Genomic DNA, 27,980 nt, shown 5'->3' with positions numbered 1-27,980 from the left:
AAGTTCATGGGCAGTGCTAGGTAGAAAAGTTCATCTGCAGTACACAGTGTGCTGCAGTTCCCTAACTTTGCACAATGTTGCACAATTTCTCTTTTCAAATTAGAGAGATGAGCTGAGGTGCATCTCTGACATTTTAGGTGGATTCATCAACAAGTTTACCAGATTATATGACATCTTTGGAATCAATAATCTTTAAAAAAAAAAACAGGTGTAAACATTTTCTATTAATGCAATGGAAAGAGGAGAGAGGGGTGAATTACTACTTATAATAAACGCAGCAATGACTATAGTAGACTTAAAATAATGATATAGGGAATAGTAATAGTAATGTGACTAATAATAATAATAATCAAAGTAGCAGTGGGTGTCAGCCGGGTCACAGCAGGAGGCACGACCACAGTCCAGGTACCACAACAATTCACGGAAACCTGCGAGGCGAGAAAGCAAAAAGGGCTTCAGGGTAGAAGCAAAGCCAATAAGCGTAATGGTACAGGGAATATTAATAGTAATGTGACTAATATGGGGATTGTGATTATGTTCATCCAAATGAAAAAAAAACAAAGCAGCTAAAGCAAGGCAATAAAACAACAGAAACAGTGAGGCCCAACAAAGCAAGACAAACTAAGGTCAAATATAAACTCAGATTAAACTGTATAGATGAAACATAAAAACAATCAATCTGATAAAAGAAACTCAGAAAGAAAATAAGTAAAGAAAATAATTAAGTAAAATAGAATAATAATATCAATAATAATATAAAGCAGTAAAGCAAATACATCACATAAAAGCCGGTCTGTAAAATGGGTTTTAATAAATAATTTGAGTGATTTAATTGTTTTCTTAAATGAATAATATTTACTTTTATGTCTTCCCTTCTTCCACTGTGAAAAGAACTGGAGGAGAACAAAGACAAACTACAGCAGATTTATATCTGTGACGTTATAAACTCAGTGCTCCATCCAGTCCTTTTTCAGAGCACACTGCAGCGTCTGGTCTTTCTCCTTAGGGCTTCTATCATTTCAACCTGCCCCTGTTGATTCATATCTACATAAATGTTTACATTTCAGATCATTTCCATCTACAGAACCATTTTGGGAAGAAGAAAAAAAATCCTTGATGGCTTTTAAAGGCTTTCATCCTCACCAAAGCCAGTTTCAGATATTATAAGTACTTGGAACGAATGAGGTGACTTTACACTGTGACCAGAAGAGGGAGCTGATCTCACACAGAGCCAGACAGTAAGGGACATTCTGCAATACAAATGTAAACTAAGAGTTAACCACACTACCAAAATTCAAGACAGAAGATTTAACTTTTTACCATGTTCATGTGGGTGTACCAAATGTATGGTCAAAATGAAAAACATGACAATTTGTCCATTTGAAACTAGAAAGCACTAAAGAATGCACACTTTATTATTATTATTACTTATCTCTGGATTTATTACCTCAGTAAACATTGTAAACATGAGTTTATGGTGTCAATCTCTAGTTTCAAGTCTTCTCCAATACAGCATGACTTTGTTCATTTAGTAAATTATGGTCCATTTAGAGTCAAATAGACCATAAAGCAGGGTATGCTTTAGGACGGGGCTACTGTGATTGACAGGTCTCTACCAAGTCGGTACCAGAGACGGCGTCTCTACGTCACTCCTCTGCATTACAAATCGCTTCTGTTTATTGGTTCAATAAAGACAACAACATGGTGACTGCCAAAACCTTCAATCATCTGCTCTCTGTCCTGTGGGCTGCATTCGACCCGACAATTGTAAGGTTTTGTGGATCCTCAAAACAAGTCTCCTGACTATGGCCTGACAGAGGTCACAGGTACACACCCCTGTGCCTAACTACTCTATTAATGGCAGGAGAGGAAAAAACCCTCAAAGGTTGGAGTAGGGAAAAAAGTATTTTTAGGCACTCCGACTTCTATCGATGGTGGGTATGGATAAACATAAACAAGTTATCCTGCCTGGATGATGTAAACATCAACACAAAAAAAAATGACGCAAAATGAAAGTTCACACGTGCAAAAATAATAGTTAAAATAGTTTTTTTCCTTGGTTAACTTTTTTAAATAATAGCAACTTTTTATCTTGTCTTTCTTTACTATGTCTCTTGTGTGCACTTTAACTTATGTGGTAAGCCTGAAATTTCCCGTTAATAAAGGATTATTTATTTTATCTTATCTTAATTCTTAACCTTTCCTGAGGTTATCATTTGAAAAGTCAATGCAGAATTCGACATGTTTTCAAAGACATAAGGAAAGAGATTTGGTAGAGGAAGTAGCATTTTTGAGCAATGCCGGTGTATTTAACAGATGTGCTCTGGCTGGCAGATCGCCTCGGGGTCCTGCAGCTACAGATTACGTGACACATTATCATTGGCTGTATGTGGGTGAGACTAAACCAATTCTCTTGGCGGGCACATAACCATAACACTGTAATAAATATATAAATATGGGTTTCGGTCTTGTCTTTCTTACAAGCCCAGTTTAGTGACACAGTAAAAACTGATTAAAAGATTATTTTGAGCTTTTCTCAGAGTTTCAGCCTTTTGGTCGCATTAGTTTTTTTTTTGTTACCAATTTCTTATATTGTATAGACCCATGAGAACCAGAATTACCTTTATTGGCCAAGTACATATGCATATGCAAGTGTCACGGATTGTGGTGTGGACCCAAACGCAGAACGACCAGGAGTCAGATAAAGTTCTGGAGCTTTATTCAAAGCGGAGAACTCAGCAGACAGACAGGCAGGATATGACTCAGAGGGAAACAGGCAGTGGATCAGGCAGACGGAAACCAGAGGATGCGGAGGCTAAACTCGGGGTCGGGGACAGAAGGCTGAGTCGTTGACCGGGGCAGAGGCAAGGCAGGGAAGTCCAGACAGGCAGGCAGGGTCGGCAACGGGAAATCAGTCCATGGGAAATTGCTGGAAGGTCTTGACGTAAATGCAACGATCTGGCCCTGAGTGAGTGGATGACCGGGGTTGATATACTGCAGAGTTGATGAGTAGATTGAAGGCAGGTGTGTGGCTTGGAGCAGGTGTGCTGGGTAGAGTGAGAGGGAGCTGGGTAGAGTGAGAGGGGTGACACGCCCACCTCACAGACACACACACAGGCCGTTTCTCAATACCAAGTATGGTCAAGTATGGACTTGCAAACTTGCAAGTTCATACTTGGATAGTTCGACTCGGGAGTACAAACTCCCGAGGATGGGAGGACGCAGTACGGTCATTTTGCAATTGGAACAGCAGCGAACTTGATGACGTCACCAACGTCACGACGTCACCAACTCAGCTCGTCGGTCCCGCCTACTCCGGTTATCTTCAGTCATATATATTGACAATAAAACGAAATATGATATAAAACACAACCCTGCCTTTTTTCGTTTTCATTTAGAAAATATAAAAATATTAATATGTATATGTTTTGTGTTACATCTGCAACCACAACCACAGAGACACCGGAGCCAGCGGCACATCTGGAGAGGCCTAGCCGAGATCAGGCTGCTGTCAGCGGGCTACATGAGCACCACCGCCCGGTCTCCTCTCTGGTCCTCTCATATCTCCGACAAACGTCGGCGCTTTTTTCAAACAGGCTCTATCTGGATAAATTGACCGCATATTTTAAGTCTTAACAACTACATTCTCGCTTAAAAAAATGTTAAAACTAAATTCCGTTACACAACAACAGCAGTATTTAGACAGTTATAACTGACAGTTGTGAGCCGTCTCCGCTACTGTCGGCTCTTGTTTGCTGGTGAAATGCATTCTGGGATACTTGGCTGTCCAAAGTCCACACAAGTCTCCTCCGATGCATCCTCGATATAATGGGCGGAGCGAGGACACTTCCGGGTATCTGGACCGTACTTGGCTGGATGAACTTGTGTATTGGAACAGTACTTGGGCCGCGCTAGATGACGTTTCACAAGTTCACGAGGACACAAGTACAGAGAAGTTCACATATTGAGAAACGGCCACAGAGATAAACAAACAAGGGAGCACAGGAGAAGAGCAGTATGTCAAGTACATATCCCTGGGGGGCGCCAGTACTGATTTTCTGGATGTGACTTGCCCCAGCCCCAACTGCTGCCTCTGGTCTGTCAGGAAGTGTGTGATCCACTGACAGGTGAAGGGGCAGTGAGCTTGGCGAGTTTGGAGGATAGTTAATGCACCTTTAAGTTGTTGGCTTCACTTTCATTATTTATGGATACTATAATTTTAAAAGATTGTTTCCTCATCCAGTATCCATTTTCCTCCTGTGTCTAAACTATTATACGCAAGTTGAGACAATCCTCGTTTGCCTTTCAGTTTGCACTTATCCTGATCATATTTCATGTGACCTCCCTGTCTGAGGATCTAACACTTCTTATATTCAGTCACAACTTTAAATGTCTTCTCAAACTGTCCTCTGAGATGCACTTATGACTTCTGGTGACTAGTAGTTCTCTTGAATACCTATGTTGAATACACTTCCTGTAAGTCGCTTTGGATAAAAGCGTCTGCTAAATGACTGTAATGTAATGTAATGTAATGTCTAACTTATTTATATATATTAATTTGCTTTATGAATTATTATAAAATGCTGAAACAACAGTGTGCATTTGGTGCATATCAACACAGGAAAAATATCTAGTTAAAATACTCAACAAATGTTTATCTCTTCTTTCACTACTTTGTTTCATTATTGATTTTTTACAATTATCTTATATCACTACTTAACTATCTTCTTTTACTCACAACCCTGTGATGTATTGCTGAAGGTTATATTACCCAACATTATGTAAAGTATATGTACAGCAGTGCCACTTTGTCCAGTTCCAACTTTAAAATGCTGCTAACACTTTCTCCGTTCTTCATACAAACTTAATACTTGTTTCCAGTTGAGCCAAACCCTGTTACCTTGAATGAGATAACTAATTTCAAACGGCAAATAACATTTTGTAAAACATGTTATCACAGGGTTAAACTAACGAGTACTTCCTGCCCTACAGCCATGCCCATTCAGTGAAAACAGTCAGTAGACTATTTTGTCTACAGATTAGTGTAACACCAGGCTGACGGGGTGTGTACTGATAGTACTGATCGTGGGACTGGAGAGGGAACACAGAGATGGAGACCAATGTGAAAAAGAGGGAACAGTGGGGGAAGAAAAGGGAATTTATCCTGGCAGCAGCCGGCAATATGGTGGGCCTGGGCAATGTGTGGAGATTCCCCTACCTGTGCTATAAGAACGGAGGAGGTAAGCTGCAACACGCAAGGCCCATATACTGTCAGAATATTTGCACCTTTTATGAAAATCACTAATGACGTCTTTTAATCTGTTATTGATTTCTCTATTTGCAACTGCAGTATATGAAGCAGCACACCTGCTGAAGTAGAACGCAAGGTCTTTAAGGGAATTGGAATGTGGATTGAGTAAAGGAATGGCCAGGTCAATAAATGTAAAATAGAAAATGTTTTTACATGAGTTTAACTAATCTAACCATATCTTATTTAAAGGCATAATTAAAGTTGCACTTGTGAATACATGAGATGAAAAGTAATCATTCAAAAGGACATCTTACAAAAGCTTGTACTAATACCCTACTCTGTATGAATTCACCGTATTAGCCAGATGGATAATTGGGACTAAAATAAATAAATTTGTGGGCAACTTGATAGCTAACTGTTTCTTAATCTGTTCTTAAACACTTTATGCATCTATTCTATTGTATCTATTAAAATTAATTAGCTGCAAATGGATGCTTTTAACTGGGGTCCCTCAGGATGCCAATTTCAATAAAATAATCTTGTCTTACTGTTAGTTTAATTCAGCATCTGCAGATTGGACTTAATACACAGACAAATAAATGAGCGGAGTGAATGAGCCATTAGCACAGGACATGTAAGTTTTTATACACACTGAAAAACCATGAGATCAGAGATGTGATGAGTTACACATTATCTAGAACTGGTCAAAATAGCATCTTCAGAAGATAACAGAACATCTTATCTTGTCCTATCCTTGAACATTGAGTAAGGACTAACAGCCTGCTCTTTGCAGAGGTATAGCATGTATCTACCGAGAAGTAACACGTAAGGTTTCTTTGCATTTTCTGCTTGTTCACTGTGATCAAGGACAACGTATATGAGGGTCGGGAAAAGTCTAGTGACCAGTGTGGGCCTGAGGTATTGAAGAATACATTGGGTTTCAATTACACACTAATGGAGAAAAAAATGATATGCATGAGGGGGAAAAAAGATTGATATTCATGAAACATTGGAATGATTGAATAAAGCAGCTGTGAGATATGACAACAAGTAAAAACATCTGGGGACTGCAGGGACCCTAGTTGGTAGGATGTCGGTTGATCGATTATCAGGAGAGTAATTGCAGGATTAATCCACAAAGAGAATAACTGTCAGTGGAAGCATTACATTGGATCAAACACTTTAAAACCACTCTCACTCAATATGTCACCTTATCACATTGTAAAGCAGGTGTATTTCTGTGTGTGCAGGTGTCTTCCTGTTGCCTTACTGCTTCTTTGCTGTGCTGTGTGGCGTGCCACTCTTCCTGCTGGAGACTGTGATTGGCCAGTATACACAGGAGGGTTCTCTCACCTGCTGGACCAAGATCTGCCCGCTGGCACAGGGTAACCACATCACAGCTGTTTATTATCGAATACATTGAGTTTTTACATTGAAGACATTATGTCATTCACAAATTCTGTTAGTTCAAGTTAGAAAAATAACATTATTCATAGGAAAAAACACATTCAACCACAGTGACTGAAACAGGACAATTTACTTGATTATCCACAACAACAACATGGTTAAAATATCATGATTATATAGCTGCATTTATTTGTTTCTACCTTATGTGTCTGAGAAAACATGACAACTGTTCTGAGGTTGAACAAGAGAGCTGCCTTGGTCCATTATTATTCTCACATGCTGAAATTTGGCCACACCATTAGAGAGCATAGTTAATGCATGTTTCCACTGATATGCAGATGACATCCAACTGTACATCCCTGCTGAACCTAATGATACAGCAGCTATAAACTTAGCTATACAGTAGTGGGGACAGAACCCCACAGTAGTGGGGACAGAACCCTGTACTGCCAGGTCGTGAACACACTGACGAAGAAGATCGTAGTAGGAAAGAACAGCCACTATGAAAAGCATGAAAACTAGTATTCCACCTCTGTGCTGAAAGACCTGCAGGGCATAACCAGCAACAGGAGACCATTCTCCATCACACTGTAGAGTGACATCATTTGACCAACGACCTGAGTGTGTTTTTCACAGCAGGTTTGATAAGGCAACATTGACACACCTCAGCCGCTCTGAATGCAACATCACACAACGACCTGCACCCCCTAGCTGTTACCGACACAAATAACACCTGCAGCGAAGTTACACCCTAGGAAAGACAGTCTGAGATGGCTGAAAAATGCTTATTTCAATGTAATCAAGAACAAGTGAATTTGTGTCTTGCTGGAAATTGGGAAAGGGCTTTTTTGCTTTTTGCCACAGATGACTAGGTACTGAATTTAAATTATTTTCAGGACTTTAAACAGGCACTATTGTTCTTTTTTCCACCTTGTTTTTCTCATCCTGGCTGTCCTGCAGCACCTGTTCTCACCCTCTCTCTGAAATGCTCTGTTGTAGAGCTTGCTCCTCCCTCCAGAAAGCAAAGTCTGCTCTGATTGGTCAGCTAGCCCGCTCTGTTGTGATTGGTCAATGTTTCACATTTCAAAAAACTCTTCCTCCGGAGCTTCAGCTCCATCTCTCTCTTTTGTTGTTTGAAGGCCAAACTAGCCGGAAGGAGTTTTACGTCACTTCCGTAACATTATGACCTTATAAAGTTATGGAACTGAAGGAGAGAATTCAATCGAGCCATTTCAGGCAGCTCAGGAGCAGTGATTCTGAGACGGAGGGTAACTCCTTTTAGGCGTGGACTTCAGGTTTTACACTCTACGGACCATTTACATGTACAAAAAAAGATATAACACACTAAAGAAGAGGGAAAAAGTGTAAAAGCATAATAGGACCACTTTAAACTTTAAAAAGTTTAATAAGTCTCACATTACCTCCACTGAAGTTAAAAAAAGGAACAAATCAAATTAAACACGCCCGTGTTATCTGTCTAGGGGCTTTCTGATATTGACTTTTAGGAAATTATGTGAGGTTTGATACACTATATCCACACTGAAAAAGAACACACAGAAGAACAGCTGCATTCATCTTAGGTTGGCTTGAACTTGATAATATACCTAGACATTAATCACAGTATTATTAAGGTGTTGCCATGGTCATATTTCTCAGCTATATATGAAAATACAGTTTAACCTGTCTAATGGATGTTCTCTCCCTCCAGGGACTGGCTATTCTATCATTATTATCCAGCTTTATTCCAGGGTCTACAGTATTATCCTGGCCTGGGCCCTCCTCTACCTCATCTATTGTTTCAGAGACCCTCTGCCATGGGCCACATGCAACAATCCCTGGAACACAGGTCAGTATGGCATACAGCATAATCTGAAAGCCATTTAACATGTTAGTCTCATGTCTAAGCACCCGAGTCCTGACGGCAAACTTACTTGGTCTGACTTGAAACATTATTGTTATACGTTCAACACATTGAACGTGTGACAGTGAGACTGTTGTACTGCCTATAAGATATTTGTAATGAATATAATACCTCAATCTTTAGCTGTTATGCACAAAGAAAATAACATCAGTTTAATCAACTATGAATCTGTGAAAAGGTCATTTAACAAGTGAAGTGAATTTGTTCAAATTTGGTGAACATAAGCTTTTTGACAGTACCGACCTTTGAGGGGACAGAGAGCCAAAATGTCAGAAGCTAGTTGTGTTGATCCATTTCACTTTGAAAAATCCTCCTCTGTCAGAGTGTGAACTGTTCCTCAAAAGAGACATGGTTTGCAGACAGTTATGAGACAGGAGTCAATTGGTACAAATAAGTCTTGTGAATAAAGTATGTAAACTAATAGTCACGTTAGGGACTGACCTATGCATTTGACTGTTAGCACGCTCAGCTTCTCCCTGTTAATCATCTTGCCATTAATGTGAACCCGGGCATGTTGAGGAGGCCTACCCTAAGTTTTTATGTTATAAATGAATTGATTTAGTCACCAACATTTAGAAACTGCCAGATGCTAACATGCGAATGTGGGACAAGTTACACAATTAGCATGATTAGCATCAAATAGCATTACATATATGGGCAATAATTTAGCAACTATTAAGCCAATTAAGACAAGGTTTGGGGTTATTGAGGATGCTGAAAGCATTTCTAACATTTGCAAATTCAAAATGATGAGGCAATATTTCTACAAGTGGTGAATCGAATTTGATGAAATATTTCAGACAATTTAGTTTTCGGAGGATGCTGAATCGATTGGATTGGACAGATAACTTATGTATTTGAAATAACTGAAATAACCTCAACTTGGTTATAGATTGCAAGACAGTTTTAAACACAATTGAGGCATACGCCCATTTTAATTCATGGACAGTTACACTCTGACGTGACTCACAATCGGGTCCATGTTACGACTGGAAAACTGTGAAATCAAGCAAGAGTGTCTTGCCCTTCTACATTGTTATAATCCATATCCTTGTGTAGCATTGTTAATAACTACGTTAAAATTAAAATATTGCTTACGTTAAAAAATTGCGGGGCACCACTTCTGAATAGAAGAAACAAATAAAAATACGATCAATAATTTGGTAACAAATTATCCAGTCTCAATATCTCAGGCGTAAGTCCTGATTTCATTGACCTTATAGTTCCAACCTTTTGAATCAATCTGACAGACAACGACTTGGCGATAAATTAGTAATTTATTAAAAAGGAGGTGCCAACACAAAAGTCACCTTGGAGGTAGTGCTATGTTAAGCAAGCCCCATAGGACGTTACATAAAGACCAAAATCTGACCGGCTTTTTGGAACATACATTTCTTGATAGATGGTGCAAAAAAATTGGGAGGGTGGTCTTCTTTCATACCTAATGGATCTCTAAAAACGCAGGGTACATTTCTAAATGCCATGAAAAAGTTATATTAGCTAAATATGTGACCTTAGATGCAAACAACTGCTATCAAAAAAATAGCAGTTGTTTGCATCTAAGGTGGCCTGTAGAAAACGTTATTACTTATATGTTACCACCCAGGATTCATTATCTGCATCATTGAGACCTGACTAGTTGAATGCTTTACCTCCCACATACAAAAATTGCAAAGCTGATTTATTTAAAAACCTGCATTAATCCCTGCTTGTTGGCACATGCTGTGTTTCATGACTGAAAATAATAACCAAATTACATGTTACATTATGATGACTATTTCAGTAACTGTGTGACATGGAGATTAACATGTAATAGCCTTCATTTCAACAGATAGTTGTGTGGATCTCACCTCTGCAAACTGGACTGCAAAACACAGTGGCAACCTGACGTCAAACTGGACAGCTGGAAATCTGCCCAAGTCTTCAGTCTCTTTGTTCTGGGAGTGAGTCAGTGTTGTCCCATCAAGCTTATAAAAAATGACATGGGGCGGCAGCAGTCAAATATGATCATTCATCATGCGTGGCATCATCATTGACTGTTTGTTATCCCCATGCAGGAGAGAAGTGTTGTCCATGTCCGGGGGAATAGAGGAGGTTGGTACAGTAAAGTGGAAGTTGCTGCTATGTCTCCTGGCCTGCTGGGTGGCCTGCTACTTCTGCGTCTGGAAAGGGGTCCGCTCCACAGGAAAGGTCTTGTAACATTGTTGTGAGGATTCAAGTGCCAAACATGTCTCCTATATAATAAGGATATATACTGCCAATTATCTGTAGCAAATGTGTTTAGGAGGAGATATAATAGAAAACATAGAACTCTGACATTGGAGACCTGGTTTTGTGTCCTGCATCTTAGGGTTTTCAAAATTGGCCAAAAATTGAGGTTTGACAAGCTTTGTTCTTAAAAACTCAAAGGTCCAAACTAGTCATGTCTTTTTTTTGCGCATTATGACTTCTTAGAATTTTAGTAGAGCAGAGATATACGGTAGTTGACATGAAAATACGAAATCTAAAACTTTGTACAGGAAATGTACTTATTTACCACTAAAATAATTCAGTTTAGTTGTAATTACCAAATGAAGAAAATTGGGAGTTAGAGACACCTACCATAGTGACAGATATAGCAGCAGTAGATCTAAACACGTTGCACGTTATCATTATTAAGGCTATCATTATCGACAATATTTCACAATCTCATTGCAGTGTAAACCTTGGGGGATAGCCATCTTGGAAAAATGCAAACGCTTCCAACAAGTTCCAACATGGTTTTTATTTTTTCATTTGCCCTATTGTCATAACATGAAAGCAGTTGGACTGTTGAAGTGAACAGTGAACTCATTCTTCAATCCACTACAAACAGGACAATCGGAGCAGGGTTTCTTTAACTTAAAACAGTGATAGTATTTGGCCAGCAATTTGTGAAACAGCCACTGTAATTTGCAGGTGGTGTATTTCACGGCCGTGTTCCCCTATGTGACGTTGGCCATACTTCTGATCAGGGGGTTGACGTTGCCAGGAGCCTGGCAGGGTGTGGTCTACTACCTGTACCCAGATCCTTCTCGCCTGGCAGACTTTCAGGTGAGACCCCGCAGACAAATTATGCAACTTACATAACTTAATTATGTGACTAAGTGTCACATCAACCTGAATTGTCAAACCAAAAAAAAGTATATTTAACTCACATTGGCTCTTCCATCTTCTGGACTCTATGCTCCTCCAATCAGGGAAAAGCGTTCGGCCACTGAAATTTTTCACAATGTAGCTGGCCAATCAGGATGTGCCTGCATCAAAGCGTGTCAATCCAACAGTATATAAGGCAGCACACCTGGCTTCTGAGCTATACTTTTCTCTTTTCTCTTTGACCAAATCCCTCCCTTGTTCAAAGAGTTCTTTCAGGACAAGCGTTAAACAGCTAATTGCTTTTGGTCTTCCACCCCATGCGGGTAAAGGAAGGCAAAGTTATATATACTTTGCCCAGTTTGTGCATTTGTTGTGTTTTAACGCAAGGCCCCCATCAAAAACAATGAGCAGCTGTCTGTGTGCTTTTGGGATGGTGCGGCCGGTTAAGCCCTATCTAAGAAACGCCGGTAGGATGGCTGAGTAAGTGCATCTCGCAAGCTTTAAGGCAGGCAGGAAGTAAACCCACCAACTGTGGTCCGCGCACACTCTACAGGCAGCGTGGCAGTCTCTTGGACATATCGGTTCCTTTTCAGGGTCTGTGCTTGCTGGAACGACACAGGACTTGTGAAAAAAGTGGATGTGTGTTAAACCTGACTCTCTTCTGGGCTTGGTACACCTACATCTCTATGTATGCGCAGGGTTTCTACCGCTTGTCTTTTAGACACCTGCAGGATTAGGCCATGGCTCTACCCAGTTCAATTACGTACTACCTGGGTAGGCTGGGCGCCCCTACATACAAAGTGTGGCGGACTATTTTTTTAAAAAGTTGGTGGGCTGCTGCAACTAACCTTTAGTTGGTCAGGATCATTGTGGTTGGGTTGATGTTATGCAGAGCAGAGCGTGCATTCATTGGGCTCCACCCATTAAACCCATAGAGTCCAGTAGAGGGTAGGTTACAATATTGTAACCCTAGCTCTATAGGCATATGCGGAAGCCTCTAACTAGATGGCCCTACCACTCCTACACCACTCACTGAAAGGGTGTAGCTCAGCAGTGGGGTGTGCTGCCTTATACAGTACCAGTCAAAAGTTTGGACACACCTTCTCATTCAACTACTTTGAAGAATCTAAAATATAAAACATATTCTGGTTTGTTGAGCATTTGTTTGTTTACCACATAATTCCATATGTGTTCCTTCATAGTTTGGATGTCTTCAATATTAATCTACAATGTAGAAACAAATAAAAAATAAAAATAAAGAAAAACCATTGAATGAGAAGGTGTGTTCAAACTTTTGACTGGTACTGTACACTATGGGGTCTGCACCCATGTGGGCTGGCTACTCTTGTGCTGATTTTCAGAGGGTGAATGTGTGCTCGCAACTATATTACCCATAGAGTCTTGTAGAGGGCCCTCATAGAACTATATAATATGAGGTTACAATATCATAACCTTGGATACAACAATAGCCCCCTGTGGCACACCATATTCTGAATACTGATAACCTAATTAGAAGTGATTTTTTTATTTATCTCTGTTCATCAGGTGTGGATGGAGGCCTGCTGTCAAGTCCTTTTCTCCTATGGTGCTGCATCAGGAACCATAATCACACTGGGAAGCTACAACAAATTCAATAACAACTGTTACAAGTAAGCCATTTGACTAGTAGTTCTATAAATACATTGTAGAAGATGTGTTATTGGAGTTTTGCACAACACAGTTCAAGTATTTTCGGCCCCCACAATATATTTTTAATTTGTTTGTCTGTTTGTGTCACTTCATTGTGTCCCCACATTTCTGAAATCAAATATATAGTCTTGAATACATCCTTTATGTGGTATGTGCACATAGGTTTTTGTCTTTTTAGTCTCATACTTGATGCTCCGTTTCATATTACTTCAAAGGTTGAAGTGCTGTTTATTCTTTTTTAATTACCTTTATAAATCTCAGAGATATAACTAAAACTTACATGGCTAGATAGATCTAAGGGCAATAAGAACGAAAGAATGAACAAGGAATGGCTGTATCTGTCTGCCCAACATTGGGTCTAATGTTGGAGATACACCAAATACTGCCAACAAACGGAAGATGCGGAACCCCAAACGGTCTGACTTGTTCTGGCAGGTTCTGGATCGACTATTTTCAACATAGGTCATAAACATTTTCGTCTTACAGCTAAACAGTACACTAAAATGACTTTCTAAAAACATTTGAGGGAAGAAATAGGCCATGCAGTAACCAAATATCGATTATCTTTTAATCAGCACTGCCTAGTTTCGCGAACCACAGTGTGTGTTTGCTCTGGCCGGTGGGTGGTGCTTGTTTTTTGGCTTAACTGATTTCAACCTGGGGGGGTCGAGTCACACTTAAATGTGTTTCTGAAAACATTTGAGTCGAGAAATAAGCAATGCAGTAACAGAATATCGCTTCATTTTTTATGAAGACTGTTTGATCTGAGTTCCGCGGGCCTGCAGCTTTGCGATGGAAGGACTTCATTTGCATAAAGTTGAAGTTGAGATGTGATTGTGCAAATTTAGCTAAAGAGTCAACTCGTATGTATCCATCACCCGGCCGGCTGTCTTGCTCTGCATAGAAATAACAGTAGGACAGCCTGATGTCTGTTTGACAGTTCTGTCAGTACATTGTCCCAGTCAATTCTGCTCTGAACGCTCAGCTCTGTGTTTGTGTCTGCAGGGACAGTCTGTGGTTGTGTTTGCTCAACAGTGGCACCAGCTTCGTTTCTGGCTTCGCAGTCTTCTCAGTTCTTGGCTTCATGGCCCATAAACAGGGAATTCCCATCAACATGGTGGTTGAATCAGGTATGGATAAAGCACACCTACAGCTTAAACACAAGAATCAAATATACACTTGAAAAGGACCAAAATCTAACAGAAGGAGTGGACAACAGTTTAAATGTCTCATCTGTCCTTCCAGGCCCTGGACTGGCATTCATCGCCTTTCCTCAGGCTGTAGCCCTGATGCCCCTGCCCCAGCTGTGGGCCGCCTGCTTCTTCATTATGCTCATTCTGTTGGGACTGGACACACTGGTAAGACCAGACAGGTGACATGCTGTTGGTGTCCTGCACAAAGTATTCACTTAACATATAAAGTAATGCTCAATTTATTTAAGAATGAAAGGTGTTTTAAAATCCTAACTGCACACACAACTAACAGATAAAAAAATAATTGCTACCATGGATAAACGATGCTTGCTAAAGGATACCAATCAACTGTTATCGTGGTTTGTTACATAAGTTAACTTATGTACGTAACTTTTAGTTTCACATTGGACATGGACAGCGGCCTCCTGGGTGACTCCAGAGCAGTTGCTCTGAGCATCTAATATTGCTAAGCTTTACGTTCTTCCTTACTACTATAAATGAGCATATTATATTCATTAGCATATATTTCAATTTTGCATGATATAGTCAATTCCTTTGTTCCGTTGTTCTGTGTCCCAAAAGTGGACAGTAAATTGGCCTGGAGTCCTGCAGGACTTGTTCTTTTACCAATGGAAAATGTTACCAAGGGGAAACGTTATTTTCTGTGGGAGATGTAAAATTGGAGTCACCAAATTTGCCACCCTGATCATCCAAATATGCTCTTTTTCTTGGTGTAATGGGTGTAAACATAAAAGGCTGTTCAGTCTCACCCATGTTAATAATTTGCACTCTTTATTTCATTTCTGTCCATCCTGGGAGAAGGATCCCTCCTCTGTCGCTCTCCCATAGTTTTCTTCCTATTTTCTCCCTGTTAAAGGTTTTTTTTAGGGGAGTTTTTCCTGTGCCGATGTGAGGGTTCCAGGACAGAGGATGTCACATGTGTACAGATTGTAAAGCCCAAAGAGACAAAGTTGTGATTTTGGGCTATACAAAATAAACTGAATTGAATTGAATTGAATTACTAAGTGTGAAGGAATTTTCCTTATTGTATGTTAAACTTCCCTCATGTAGGTTAAAGGTAACTGTCTGTAGGTCAGGTCAACTGTCCGTCTCTCTTCGCCTGTCTCACGCTATGTGCCTGATAAGGCTGAGCTTGCTATGGCAGCTGGTAGACCAAGGTCAGCTAGAAACCTTCTGTATTCGGTTTAGACTCAACAGGCTGGCATCTGGTTGGAGACGCTGGATAAGAGAGACTGTACAGAGGCTATGTTGTTGCTAGCACAGCAACGGTAGATGTGTTTCCTTGTTTAGATCTTATATCCAATAAAATCCTCACACATGCCAGGCTGATGTAGAACCAACCCTATTTGGATATAGCGGAACTTAGCTGGTCTCGGGAAGGTTAAATACTGTGCTCAAGGACACCATCTTCAGAATTGGGTAGCAGTACGCTGTGATTCACACATGGTGTTTCCCTGTTCTCCTCGATCGAGAAACAATAAATGTTACTGATTAAGACATCTGGTCTGCCAAAACATCTGCCAAAACTTCTTCTGTCTCGAGGGAACTAGCTCTAAGATTTCCACCACACTAAGCACAGCACAGGCAATGGCTTCATGTCAGCTGTCCAACTATGGTGTTTTCCTGACTTTCATTTGCTTTTACTCTCTGGTTTTGTGCAGAGCGCAACTAAGTCTAAGACATTGTGCTGAAAAGATGTCAACAAGTCTGTTTCATTGGTGATTGCAACCCCGCCAATAAAATAGGCCCCACATTTTTTGAAAGGTTTTCTTTGGGAGAACCCTCTTCCAGTAATTAAAACCAGCTACGTACTGTATGAAATGATCATCGGACTCATCAAAATGCATGTTTGATGTAACATCTTGGTAGGTATTCTCTATTCTGTCTGTTTGTGTGTATCAGTTTTCAGGTTTGGAAACTATAACATCGTCAGTGATTGACATGTTCCCAGGAGAGATGCGCAGGCCGTGGCGCAGGGAAATCTTCCTCCTCTTCTTCTGCTCCATAAGCTTCATCATACAGATCTCTCTCACCACTGAGGTACCTGTGTAACCCAACATGATCTCACAGAAATACATAGAATGACCACAGAATGTACTGACACCACTACATTACATTACAGTCATTTAGCAGACGCTTTTATCCAAAGCAACTTACAATCGGTAGCTCAAAGCTTAAATTACATATCATTCACCCATTCATGACAGGGCTACCATGCAAGGCCACCATCATAGGGTCACTAAAACAATTTAACAGCCTCCTCTACAGGAAACTGTTTAGGTTCTTTAACCAACACACATTTTCATTTAGGAAACAAAACTAATTGGTTTAGGAAGGAAAAGTTCATGGTTTTGGATAAAATTGTTCAGATAGACCATTATTCCAAAACTTTAATAGCCGACTGGCAGGTCATGCCTTCACCAGTGAGAAAGAAACTTGGGAAGGTCCAATGACATCATTCTGCATGATAATTAGCCACAGGCTTCTGTTTGTTGTTTTGGCAAAATTCGCTTTCTGTCCAAAGGGACATTTTTCTGCCTATTGGGGTTTCGGAATAATGGACCCTCGCAACCATGGGCAGTCCCCAAAATGACTTAAATAGCCTTTGTAATTTTAAAAATTGTTTTGGTTTCACATGGGACACAAACAACAGTCTCCTGGGTGAAAGTCCTGTGTTTGACAAATCCATCCACCCTGTCCTCCTCCCAACTGGGACTTTGAATTCAAATGTGTGTGTCCAGCACTATAAATAACCATAATTGACTTTCCATTGGCATTGTGGTAATGTGCTGATAAGAGGTTGTTGTTTTATCATGTACCCAAACACACCAGCCAACACTCGGCATATTCTCATATTCTCATATTTCAAGTGACACTACATATGTGTTCCTCTTCTGTCCAGGGAGGAGTGTACCTGTTCCAGCTGGTGGATTACTATGGTGCTAATGGATCATGTTTATTATTTGTGTCTGTGGTCCAGTGTGTGGCCTTTGGCTGGGCTTTTGGTAAGTGGTATCAATACCATGATTTGAGTATTCTGTTGTTTACCAGATGTAATAGTACCAACCAGCTTTCTAGCCAAGAAATATTTATCCAATCAGAAGCTTCACCACAGAACTTTTCTGGGAACCATTTTAGGAAACCTTTAGCATTTCACCGGAGGAACAAGGGTCTAAATTTCAACCCAGTATCGTGTTAATATTTGAGGATTCCACAGCTTGAAGTGTTGTGACTATAGTGTAAAAGGGTGGAAAGACGGACACACTGACTTCCTGGATTCCCAGCTGGTTGCTTGGCAAGGTTGTAGTGACAGTAACAGTGTCTGAAAGGGAATTTTCACCACCTTTATGTGAAAGTCCAATCAGTGATGATGGCATATGTAGCCCGCTGCATTGCACCCCACAGCTACCAAAGTTGATGTAGCTCTTTGTTCTCCCTTTACCAAGTACGTCACTGGTCACACTATATACGTCTGAAAGGAAAAGATATGGCTGAAAATCAGCAAACTACACCCTGCCAAGAAATTGTCCAGTACTTAACCCTCCATAACACTATATATTGTTGTCATTGAACATAATTGATTTTGCCAATTTATCAATGATTACAGTTCATGTCTGACACCCTCTGCGGAGTTCCTGTACCCAAAAATGTCCTTTTGTAGGTGCTGAATTTTTGCTGAATCTTTAAATAATCATTGAATAAATGTGATCATACAGTACAATATTGTTGTGTGGTTACGCAGTTGAGAACAGGGACAGTATTTAAACACCTTCTTGGTGCATGTAACTCTTTAAATAGGGCAGCAGTAAGGAAAAACTTGTTAGTTAAATTATAAGAATGGCGTTTGAAAATATAATTAAAGCTTTTATACTTTTTCTTTAACTTTAAATCAGTTGATAAATATATATATTTGAATCCTGGACAAATCGCTGTTTGGGCATTTGTGGTCAAGCCAATCTCAATTTCATGACAGCATAAGGAAAAGGAAAACAAGGAGCTGTAAACTAAAAGATAAATAGAACTTTCAAGTAGATTAAGTCTTCATTTTGAACTAAAGTGTAATTAATGATACCTGGTTATTGGGGTCCATTCAAACCCACCATATTTCAATAAGTGGTTACAGTCTGACACACATCATGCTTCTACACCAGGAAGTCCTCTCCTTCCTAACACACTGTGATAATCATGCAGGGGCTGAGCGGATGTGTGTTGCAGTGGAAGAAATGACAGGACAGAGGCCGTCTATTCTTTTCAAACTGTGCTGGCGGTACTTCACCCCTCTGATCTGCCTGGTAAGTTAGAAGCTGTTAACAGCTGCAAGAGTCTGAACCAAAGTAGAAATGACATGAAATGAAGACAACTGTCGTGAAAATTAGGGTGAGGCAACCAACAACAATAAGAAGCTGGTAAGTGTCTCCAGGGCAAGTATATATCAAGTGTCTATTTTAGAACTAGATGTAACTGCTTTTTATCAACTTTCTGAACTTAGGAAATCACTTCTAACTAGACAATATTAAAGAGCCCCAGAGAAGTCCAACACAAGTTATTGCATGAGAGAGATGTTTTGGGAACAAGTGATGAAAATATGCTTATTAAAAGTTTTTTTGGACAAAAACACTGATCAAATTGTATTGCAACACATATAGTAATACTAGACAAAACATTAATACAAAACAAGAACCCCCAAAAAAGACCTATGGTGACACCCACCTGCTATCACCAGTTTAGAATATAGTAAAGGAGTAAGAGGGGATGACATGCAGAAAAGGGCCACAGGTTGGAATCAAACCCAGCCAGGTATCTGGGAGTCTTACATGGGAGGCACAGTGTCACTCCCTACTGGGTGAGCTAGAGGTTGCCTCTGACTTGCTCTAAAAGCAACACAATTAAGTCTTCAGAATATTTGTCTAATGTTTGTTCCTCTGCCTCTCTGTCAAGGTTTGCTTCATCACCTCATTTCTGGACTACAAGCCCCTGACATCCAGCGGGGGCTATGTGTACCCAAACTGGGCCTACTATCTGGGCTGGGCCATGGCTCTCTCCTCTGTGGTTGTTATACCCATCTGGGCTGTCGGCAAGATCTGCCTAACAGAGGGCACCCTCAGACAGGTAAGAGCACTAACACAACCCGCTTAATTGTTTTTTTTAACACAGCTTGTACATTTTATATATATATTTATTAAATTATCATTTTAATGACCAATTGTCCTTTTTTTCTCTCCTCAACAGCGTCTGTTGGTCCTCTGGCGATCTTAATCCTGTTGGTCCCTTGACAAATAAAGAACATATTCTAAATGAAACAGAAATCAAACCAATGTTAGTCCTTTCCCCTGACATGTTATGAGCCAGTTAGAAATGTCCTTCTGGATTACTGTATGTGAAATTTTGGAAACATTACTGTTGTCCAATTTGTATTTGCTCCTTATTAAATGTTATATGGTCATGATTCATCTCTTGATGGAAGCGATGGAAGTTCTTTGCATAAAACACTGTATGTACTGAATTTCTCGAACCCCAATGGAGATAATGGATGGTAAACGTGTTACCGAAACCGTAGCCAATCAAACAGTAGGCAGTCACTGTTATTCTCTATTACTCGCTCCTTTTACATGAATAACAAAACTGAAAATGTGACATGTATGTTCATGAGTTACGTTTAAATTTGAACTAGCCAGTCATGCCAAAATTAAAATGTCATAACATGTGCCCCATATCATGTGTCATGGAGATATTGAATTACATTTACTGGTTAGCTAACGTTAGCTAACTTCATTACAAGGTACCTTTTTAAACAAGCGTCCCTTGTGAAGCGCTTGGTAGCGTTAATGTTTGTCTCACAGAGCCTTAAAGAATGAAGTCACCCTAGTCCATTGTTACCGTGACTGGCTGGTCCTAATGTTTAATCATATAACCCTAACGTCACCAGTTTGTCCCCTTACTTAACAATGTATGTGTGAGTGAGAAAGAGCTGGTGTGAGTCAAGTGAAATGTACATGGACCGTAGAATTTTCTCCATTTGTTGAATGTTTTATAGATCTATCCTGGTGACTGGGTTAATGTACAACTTTTTAGGTTACAGTTTTGCTATCTTATCCCAAAAGTGAAGAGGCAACTCAATAGAAGCTGGCGAGAATGCGGATCAGACACATGGCACCAACCACCAGTACGCAAGGCTCTGTAAAGCTGAGGAAAATTGTCAAAAAACAAAAAACAAAGCACGTGGCTATTTCGTCTAGTAATATTTGAGTTCTGTATTAAAGTGTTTGTGACAAGAACAACTGTAAATTCACGGCAAGCAAAAAAAACACTCCTGACAATAAAGGCTGTTACTGTCAGTTTTTTGTCACTAAAGCTTTTTGGGAATTTAGCCACCTTCCTCCTGTGTGCTAATTCACCAGCTACTCTCATTCTCCAAGCGAGACACAATACAAACAGTCCGGATCAAGCTAAAGGTAAAGAAAAAGGTTTAATTTGTACCAGGGGTGGAGTTGATAACTGCAATGATGCTGCTACTATCTTAGCTTTACTTTTCCATTTAATGTAATTAATGGTTGTGATTGGCCTGCCTGAATGGTACACAGATGAGCTGGCCTTCAATCCATTATTTAGGGCAAATTGCAGAGAGACCAAAGCAAGGCAAAAAGTCCCACTCAGCCAGACCACAATGTATTTGGCAGTATCGTGGAAAACTTGTTGCCATGTACAACTCGGTTGTCATGGAAGTCCAGCCGTCCGTAGTTCGACCACATATTCTGCCTTCTCCATCTTCACTTTAATCTACTCTGACATTTTCCATAGTTGTGCTCCAATCTATTTATATTATTAACAATAATAATATCAATAGACTATATTTACTTTTGCTATTACAAGTTCTCAATCACTTCATTTATTTAGTTGTAACTGCTATTTTGCCAGCAGTTTGTTTTCATCTTTTTTTAAGGTCTTTCCAAAAAGCAGGAGATACTGTAGCTGTCAGAAATTGCGAAATTGCGAAATTGCTCATAATTATTATCTAAACAGTATGATGTGAACATGGCATTTTGGTACTGGTAGGGGTGTGTATCTTTGTTTATCAAGACGTATCAATACACATCTTGATAAATGTATTTTTAGGAACTCCATCTATCACGCTAAACCTCTATTGCCTTATCCCAATGTCCCCCCCTAAAGCCTTGAACCATGAACGCTCAGGCACCTATCCGACATTACCTGTTAAATGTTGTATGTGTGAAAGACTGTAAGGGCTTGACGAATGGGACAGCACTTTGCTGTAACATGTCACGTTACCATGATAATGACATTTCATGTTATGTTCAATATTATTGATTATAATATTATTTAAGATTTATTTAATATTTTTTACTCTCTGATTTGAACTTCTTCCAGACTTATGCCTCACGTGAGAATTATTTGTCAAACAATCTATATATTTTCTTTTGTCAAAACAGCTACAAAATGAAAATAAATGGTTAATGAACAAACCAGCTGTGTAATAATAATAGTCTCTGCTTGCGTTCCTGTGCTATCATATGTTTTTTATGTTCCATCTTTAATCCTTAATGTTTTTGTGTAAACACAGTATGCCAGGCTGAACACCCAGTTTCCGTCCTCTTTGTTTATCTTTTTTTCCTAAGTATTCCACTGGTAAGCCCGTCTTTAACGTCATATTGCAATGAATTATGGGTAATTCCCTTAGCCAAAGTCTTTTGGAAAGTATTAAGAAATGGCTCAAAATGTCTGCGAAAGAGCTTGTAAAATCTCAATGATTTGACTATGGGACATATAAAGCCTTAGCTATAACTCCCATCAAAGTCCATGATTGGGGAGATGTGTCTTGGGCCTCTCTATCGATTAAATCTGTCCATCCAATACTAAATCAATCCAACCATTAGTTAAAATGTTGTCGCCCAACGTGGGGCTCGAACCCACGACCCTGAGATTAAGAGTCTCATGCTCTACCGACTGAGCTAGCCGGGCGGTGCACACTGCCCTCTGGTGTTGGTTATTTATAATAACGCTATCCTAGTGATGAGGGATCTTTCATTATCTGATTGAGTTTGCAAACTTTGCTCCACTCCTGTTTTTAAAGATGTCTTTGGTAAAATAGTACTGCTGTAGAAATATAGAATTTAGGATTTCATACATATACACAACTATATAACTGTGTATGTCCTGTGTCTGACTATGTTTCTGGTGTTTGGGGTTTTGGTGAGCACACAAGTTGCAACACTGTGCACCACAGAGCGATTAGATCATTCTTGGGAGTTAAAAAATCAACATCAGTTTTGGCCATGACTGGGAATATGGGTTGGGAATCACCAAACATCCGACATAAATGTCAAATGCTTCAACTTTGGAATAGACTTGTGAATATGTCTGATCAGAGTCTTACAAAAAAGATATTTCATTGGGACATTTTGCATGGCCATCCATGGGCTAAGGGTTTGAAATCTCTGTTTAATATGACCGACCTGTCTTTCATTTTTCAGAACAGGTTATTTTGTAATATTCAGGATATTAGGACCAAACTGATTCTTATGCATAAAGAAAAATGGTCAGTTGACATATGGTGTAAAACCAAAGTTACGAACTTATTGTCTCATAAAGAATAACTATAATGCAGAACTTTATGTTAAGTACAACCTAAACAAAAGACAAAGATCCCTATGTGCACAGTTACGCTCAGGAACATTACCACTAGCCCTAGAGACCGGTAGGTTTCATTCTACTCCAGAGGAGGACAGAACCTGTTTGTTGTGTGAGCTGGGTGAAATTGAAAAAGAGGTGCACTTTTTGTTTTACTGTCCTGTCTACGAGGACATAAGGGATGTCCTCTTTAGTAAAATGACTTCCATTTATGTTGATTTATTTTGGCTGGATGACTATGAAAAACTCGAGTTGTGTTTTAGGAAAGGAACCTTCTATGTAGCAGATTTTATTTGCCAGGCCTGGGAGAGAAGACATAATGTTTTGTTTAAGATTGAGCGATGAAGCAACCGGTTGTTTTGTAATCAAATGTGGGTTAGGGTTAGGGTTAATCAAACTCAATTGCAGAGACAGCCAAAATTAGAAAAGAAAACATATTTAAGTAAGATACAAATTTATTTTATGCACATGTGCCAGAGCCAGATGTTTGGCATCTTTTCTTGGCTGCCAGTTCATTAATGTTTGGGGTTAGGTTCTGTGCTGTGGGAACCTTCAAGATGGAGTGAAGGTGTGCATCAGTGTGACGACTCCTGTGTGGGTTTTTTGTTCACCTCATCACAGAGAAAAGCTGCTCACACAGGTATGCGCTTCCAAACATGCAGAGCATTTGGGCAGTATGTAGGCGGAGTTAAGGTATCGTTTCGGGGATGAAACTTGGAAACAGCTACAGCACACAGAGTCATACATTGCCTTGAGTTTGTCATTACAACGGAGGTCTTTTAACTCCATTTGGATGTTCACAGGTGCTAATTCCACGACAACTGCAAACGGATTTCTGAGCAGTTCAAATTAAAATTTCTGAGCTGCAAAGTCGGCAAATCGAGTGAGTGCGCCCAGTTTATCAGGAAAGTTTAACACAGAAAGTGACCCAAGTTTCCTTGCTGCATCTGAGTCACCCACAGGCGCAGCTTGGCTTGGTAAGCTCTCACTGCATCATACATGTCCGTGATCATACATGTCTCTGATCACACATGTCTGTTATCATACATGTCAGTGATCACACGTCTGTTATCATACATGTCTCTGATCACACATGTCTGTTATCATACATGTCAGTGATCACACGTCCCCGTTCCTGAAGCTCCCAAAAGTTCCTCTGTAACACATAAACTCGAGTCCACTCCACTTATGAAGATTGACAGCTGAGCAGTATCAGGCACATCGCTCTCATCCACAGTAAGATAATATGTAATAAATAAATTTACGTGACGCTATTAACTAACCAGCTGACGTGAGAGCCGCTGCGCTATTTATAGCAGCTTGTCCATTTTAATCTTTTAACTTAGCTTTACCTCTTTTATACTCTTTTATGACAACCGCAGCTGGTTGCTAGGAGACGGGAGCGGCAAAAGGGTGGGGGCGCGAAAAGCTGGTGACGCAAACAAGAAATCATTTGTGGACCAGACCGTCTCATTTCGGGGACCGCTCGGTCCAGCCTTCGCGGTATTCATGGGACCTGGCCGACTTAGACCGCGAGGCTGGTTCCTCCGAAGGCTGCAGCCGCTGGATTGGGACACAGCGTTAGTCTGTAGCTGTGTCCCAATCCAGCAGTTGCAGCCCACTGCATTATTAATAATCCTGTCATCCATTCATTTAATTACCTTTTTAATAAATTACCCATGTATCGCCAAGCCGTTGTCTGTCATATTGATTCAAAAGGTTGGAACTATAAGGTCACTGAAATCAGGATTTACGCCTGAGATATTGAGACTGGATAATTTGTTACCAAATTATTGATCATATTTTTATTTGTTTCTTCTATTCAGAAGTGGTGCCCCGCAAACGCTACACTAAGATTAAAATGGACGAGTTGCTTTAAATAGCGCAGCGGCTCTCGGTAGCTAGCTGGTTAGTTAATAGCGTCGCGTAAATTAACCAATCATTTTAACATAAGTGTGATCTGATCAGGTCCCTTGTTTTTAGTTTTAACACTTGTATCTGTAGATAGTTAAAACCCAATAATTACATTTAATGTGAATTATCCCGTTGCTGGTCCACTAGCATCCACCCGCATGCAGTAATCCATGATCCCTCTGTCCATTTATCCATCCACCCCACTATTATCATGCATCTATTATCCATCTATGTGCTCAACCGGCTTTAATCAATCTAACAATTCATCCATCCATCCATTAATGCATCCATCTTTTTATATATCTATATGGTAATCCATCGATCTGTTATAATATTTGTCTGCATATCTCTAAAATACTGTCGCCCAACGTGGGGCTCGAACCCACGACCCTGAGATTAAGAGTCTCATGCTCTACCGACTGAGCTAGCCGGGCAGTGAGTGCTGCCCTCTAGAGGTGCAAAACTATACGTAATAACAGGAGAATTACATTTATTCATAAGATTTTTTTATATATAATCAATATTATAATATAGGGATACTAGATACAATTAAATGATATACCTATAACATTATTCAATACCTTTACCCACCTATTCCTTGTGAACATTAAATTGACATATGATATGATATGTTTTCAATTTCCTCTACACATTATTGTTTAGGTTGTTTTGGTTGATATTGAGGTCACTATCACATGCAAGTATATGATGTTAAGGGCCCTAACCTGCCATAACCATACCTGTGGTAGTGCAAAGACCTAATAGTTCACTCAAAATGAGCGTGGGGAAATGTGGTTTCAAGTATTACCCAACACTCCATGAGGAGCGCCGGGCTTTGAGGCAAATTTAACATAGCAGCCAAACGGTGGAATTACAATTTTCCGCTACATAATTCCGTGGGGTTGAAAAATGCTTTTGCCCATAGACTATATATTTGGAAAGAGTCATGGAGCCACTGGGGAAAGCAGGTAGGATGATAGTTACACACGGGTCATCCGTTGCCACAGAATCTTTTGTTACCATAACCGTGGCCATAACACTGGCTCCCTGTTAAATCAAGTATAGAATTTAAAATTATTTTACTTACCTACAAAGCTCTAACTGGCCAGGCACCGTCTTATCTTAAGGAACTTATAGTTCCATATTACCCAACTAGAAAGCTGCGCTCAATCAATGCAGGGTTACTTGTGGTTCCTAGAGTATATAAAAGTAGGATGGGAGCCAGAGCCTTCAGTTATCAGGCTCCTCTTCTGTGGAACCAGGTTCCAGTTTCAGTCCGGGGGGCAGACACACTCACCACTTTTAAGAGCAGGCTTAAGACTTTCCTTTTTGATAGCGCTTATAGTTAGGGCTGGCTCAGGTTCGCCTTGGCCCAGCCCTTAGATATGCTGCTATATGCCTAGACAGCCGGGGGACTACCTAGGATACACTGAGCTCCTCTCTCCTCTTCTCTCACTCCCTCTTTATGTATTAATCTCCTATTTATGCACATTACTGATTTTGCTTCTTCCCCGGAGTTCTTGTGCTTTCTCGCCTGGCAGGTTCCCAGGAATCGGGGTTATATTTGGACTGTCATCGTGCCACCTGCTGAGGCCCTGCTGACACCCACTACTACTACCACTATCATTATTAGTCACATTACTATTATTATTGCCTGTACTATTATGCTTATTGACTTGCTTGTACCCTGGAGTCTTTGTGCTTTCTCGCTTCGCAGGCTTCTATAAATCGTGGCTGTACCTGGACCGTGGACGTGCATCCTGCTATGGCCCTGCTGACACCGACTGCTACCACCATTATTATTACTAGTCACATTACTATTACTATTACCTGTACCATTAAGCATTTTAGCTTTACTTCCACCCTGAAGCCCTTTTGCTTTCTCGCTCTGCAGGTTTCCATGAATCGTTGTGGTACCTGGACCGTAGTCGTGCCTCCTGCTGTGAGCCGACTGACACCCACTGCTACTTCGATTATTATTATTAATCACATTACCATCCCTATTTTCAAAATTATAATTCTACTATAATAATTGCTGCTGTTATTATAAGTAGTCTTATTATATGAATCATTTATGTCATATACATTGAATGTGTTGTATCTCTGTTATGCTGTTCATTCTGTACACATGACATCTATTGCATTCTGTCCATCCTAGGAGAAGGATCCCTCCTCTGTCGTTCTCCCATAGGTTTCTTCCTTTTTATTCCATGTTAAAGGGTTTTTTTAGGGGAGTGTTTCCTGTGCCGATGTGAGGGAAGGACAGAGGATGTCGCATGTGTACAGATTGTAAAGCCCTCTGAGGCAAATTTGTAATTTGTGATTCTGGGCTATACAAAATAAACTGAATTGAATTGAATTGAATGTAATATTTAAGCAAGTCACACTATAATACCACACTTTGTACTCCAAGATCATGGCAAAACACAAGTGGGAAACTATGGGGACCATGATTATGCAGCAAGTCACAGGTCCACCTGTCTGCTGGCCATGGTCCACTATGGCTCAAAGATTTGGGGCCTCTCCAGACTACGCTAGTGAGTGCCAATTCCACAGAGTAACTTGTCTTGCCTGCTTTGAGGACACAATGCATGATTACTCAAATGTTGTGATATTTTTGCTGTCATGTACTTTTGAATTGAGGCATTTTAAAATACTGTCTAATAATAAAAAGTCAAACCTTGTATCACACATTTTTTTATGTTTAGTATTTATTGCTGTTCAATACTCATGTTTTGTTTATATGCTTTTTCAGCTTTGACCAGGGCACACACCCGCCCGTCAGCCACCCTCACCCATGCCACTGTGTCCATTGAGGCACCCA

At 40.1% G+C, this 27,980-nt stretch overlaps 1 protein-coding gene and 2 non-coding genes across 3 annotated transcripts; 1 reads left to right on the top strand and 2 right to left on the bottom strand.

Moving 5' to 3' along the window:
* Positions 1 to 6: 6 nt before the first annotated feature.
* On the top strand, positions 7 to 19,910 carry LOC129097920 (sodium- and chloride-dependent GABA transporter 3-like). Its single transcript, XM_054606817.1, has 15 exons — positions 7 to 13; positions 5,109 to 5,240; positions 6,502 to 6,636; positions 8,367 to 8,504; positions 10,411 to 10,522; positions 10,637 to 10,769; positions 11,517 to 11,651; positions 13,239 to 13,342; positions 14,388 to 14,512; positions 14,628 to 14,740; positions 16,499 to 16,636; positions 17,499 to 17,601; positions 18,788 to 18,888; positions 19,535 to 19,705; positions 19,826 to 19,910. Exons 1-15 carry the CDS (start codon positions 7 to 9, stop codon positions 19,850 to 19,852), a joined length of 1,674 nt encoding a protein of 557 aa, XP_054462792.1. The 3' UTR covers positions 19,853 to 19,910.
* A 2,590-nt stretch (positions 19,911 to 22,500) lies between these two features.
* trnak-cuu (transfer RNA lysine (anticodon CUU)) lies at positions 22,501 to 22,573 on the bottom strand. Its single transcript has one exon. It is a non-coding gene; the product is annotated as a tRNA-Lys (tRNA).
* Positions 22,574 to 25,517: 2,944 nt separating this feature from the next.
* trnak-cuu (transfer RNA lysine (anticodon CUU)) lies at positions 25,518 to 25,590 on the bottom strand. The gene has a single exon. It is a non-coding gene; the product is annotated as a tRNA-Lys (tRNA).
* Positions 25,591 to 27,980: the final 2,390 nt, after the last annotated feature.

This window comes from Anoplopoma fimbria, chromosome 11 (genome assembly GCF_027596085.1).
Source record: "Anoplopoma fimbria isolate UVic2021 breed Golden Eagle Sablefish chromosome 11, Afim_UVic_2022, whole genome shotgun sequence".
Classification (NCBI taxonomy): Eukaryota; Metazoa; Chordata; class Actinopteri; order Perciformes; family Anoplopomatidae; genus Anoplopoma; species Anoplopoma fimbria.
The sequence above is the reverse complement of the archived record's forward strand: the minus strand, read 5'-3'. Positions and strand labels throughout refer to the sequence as shown.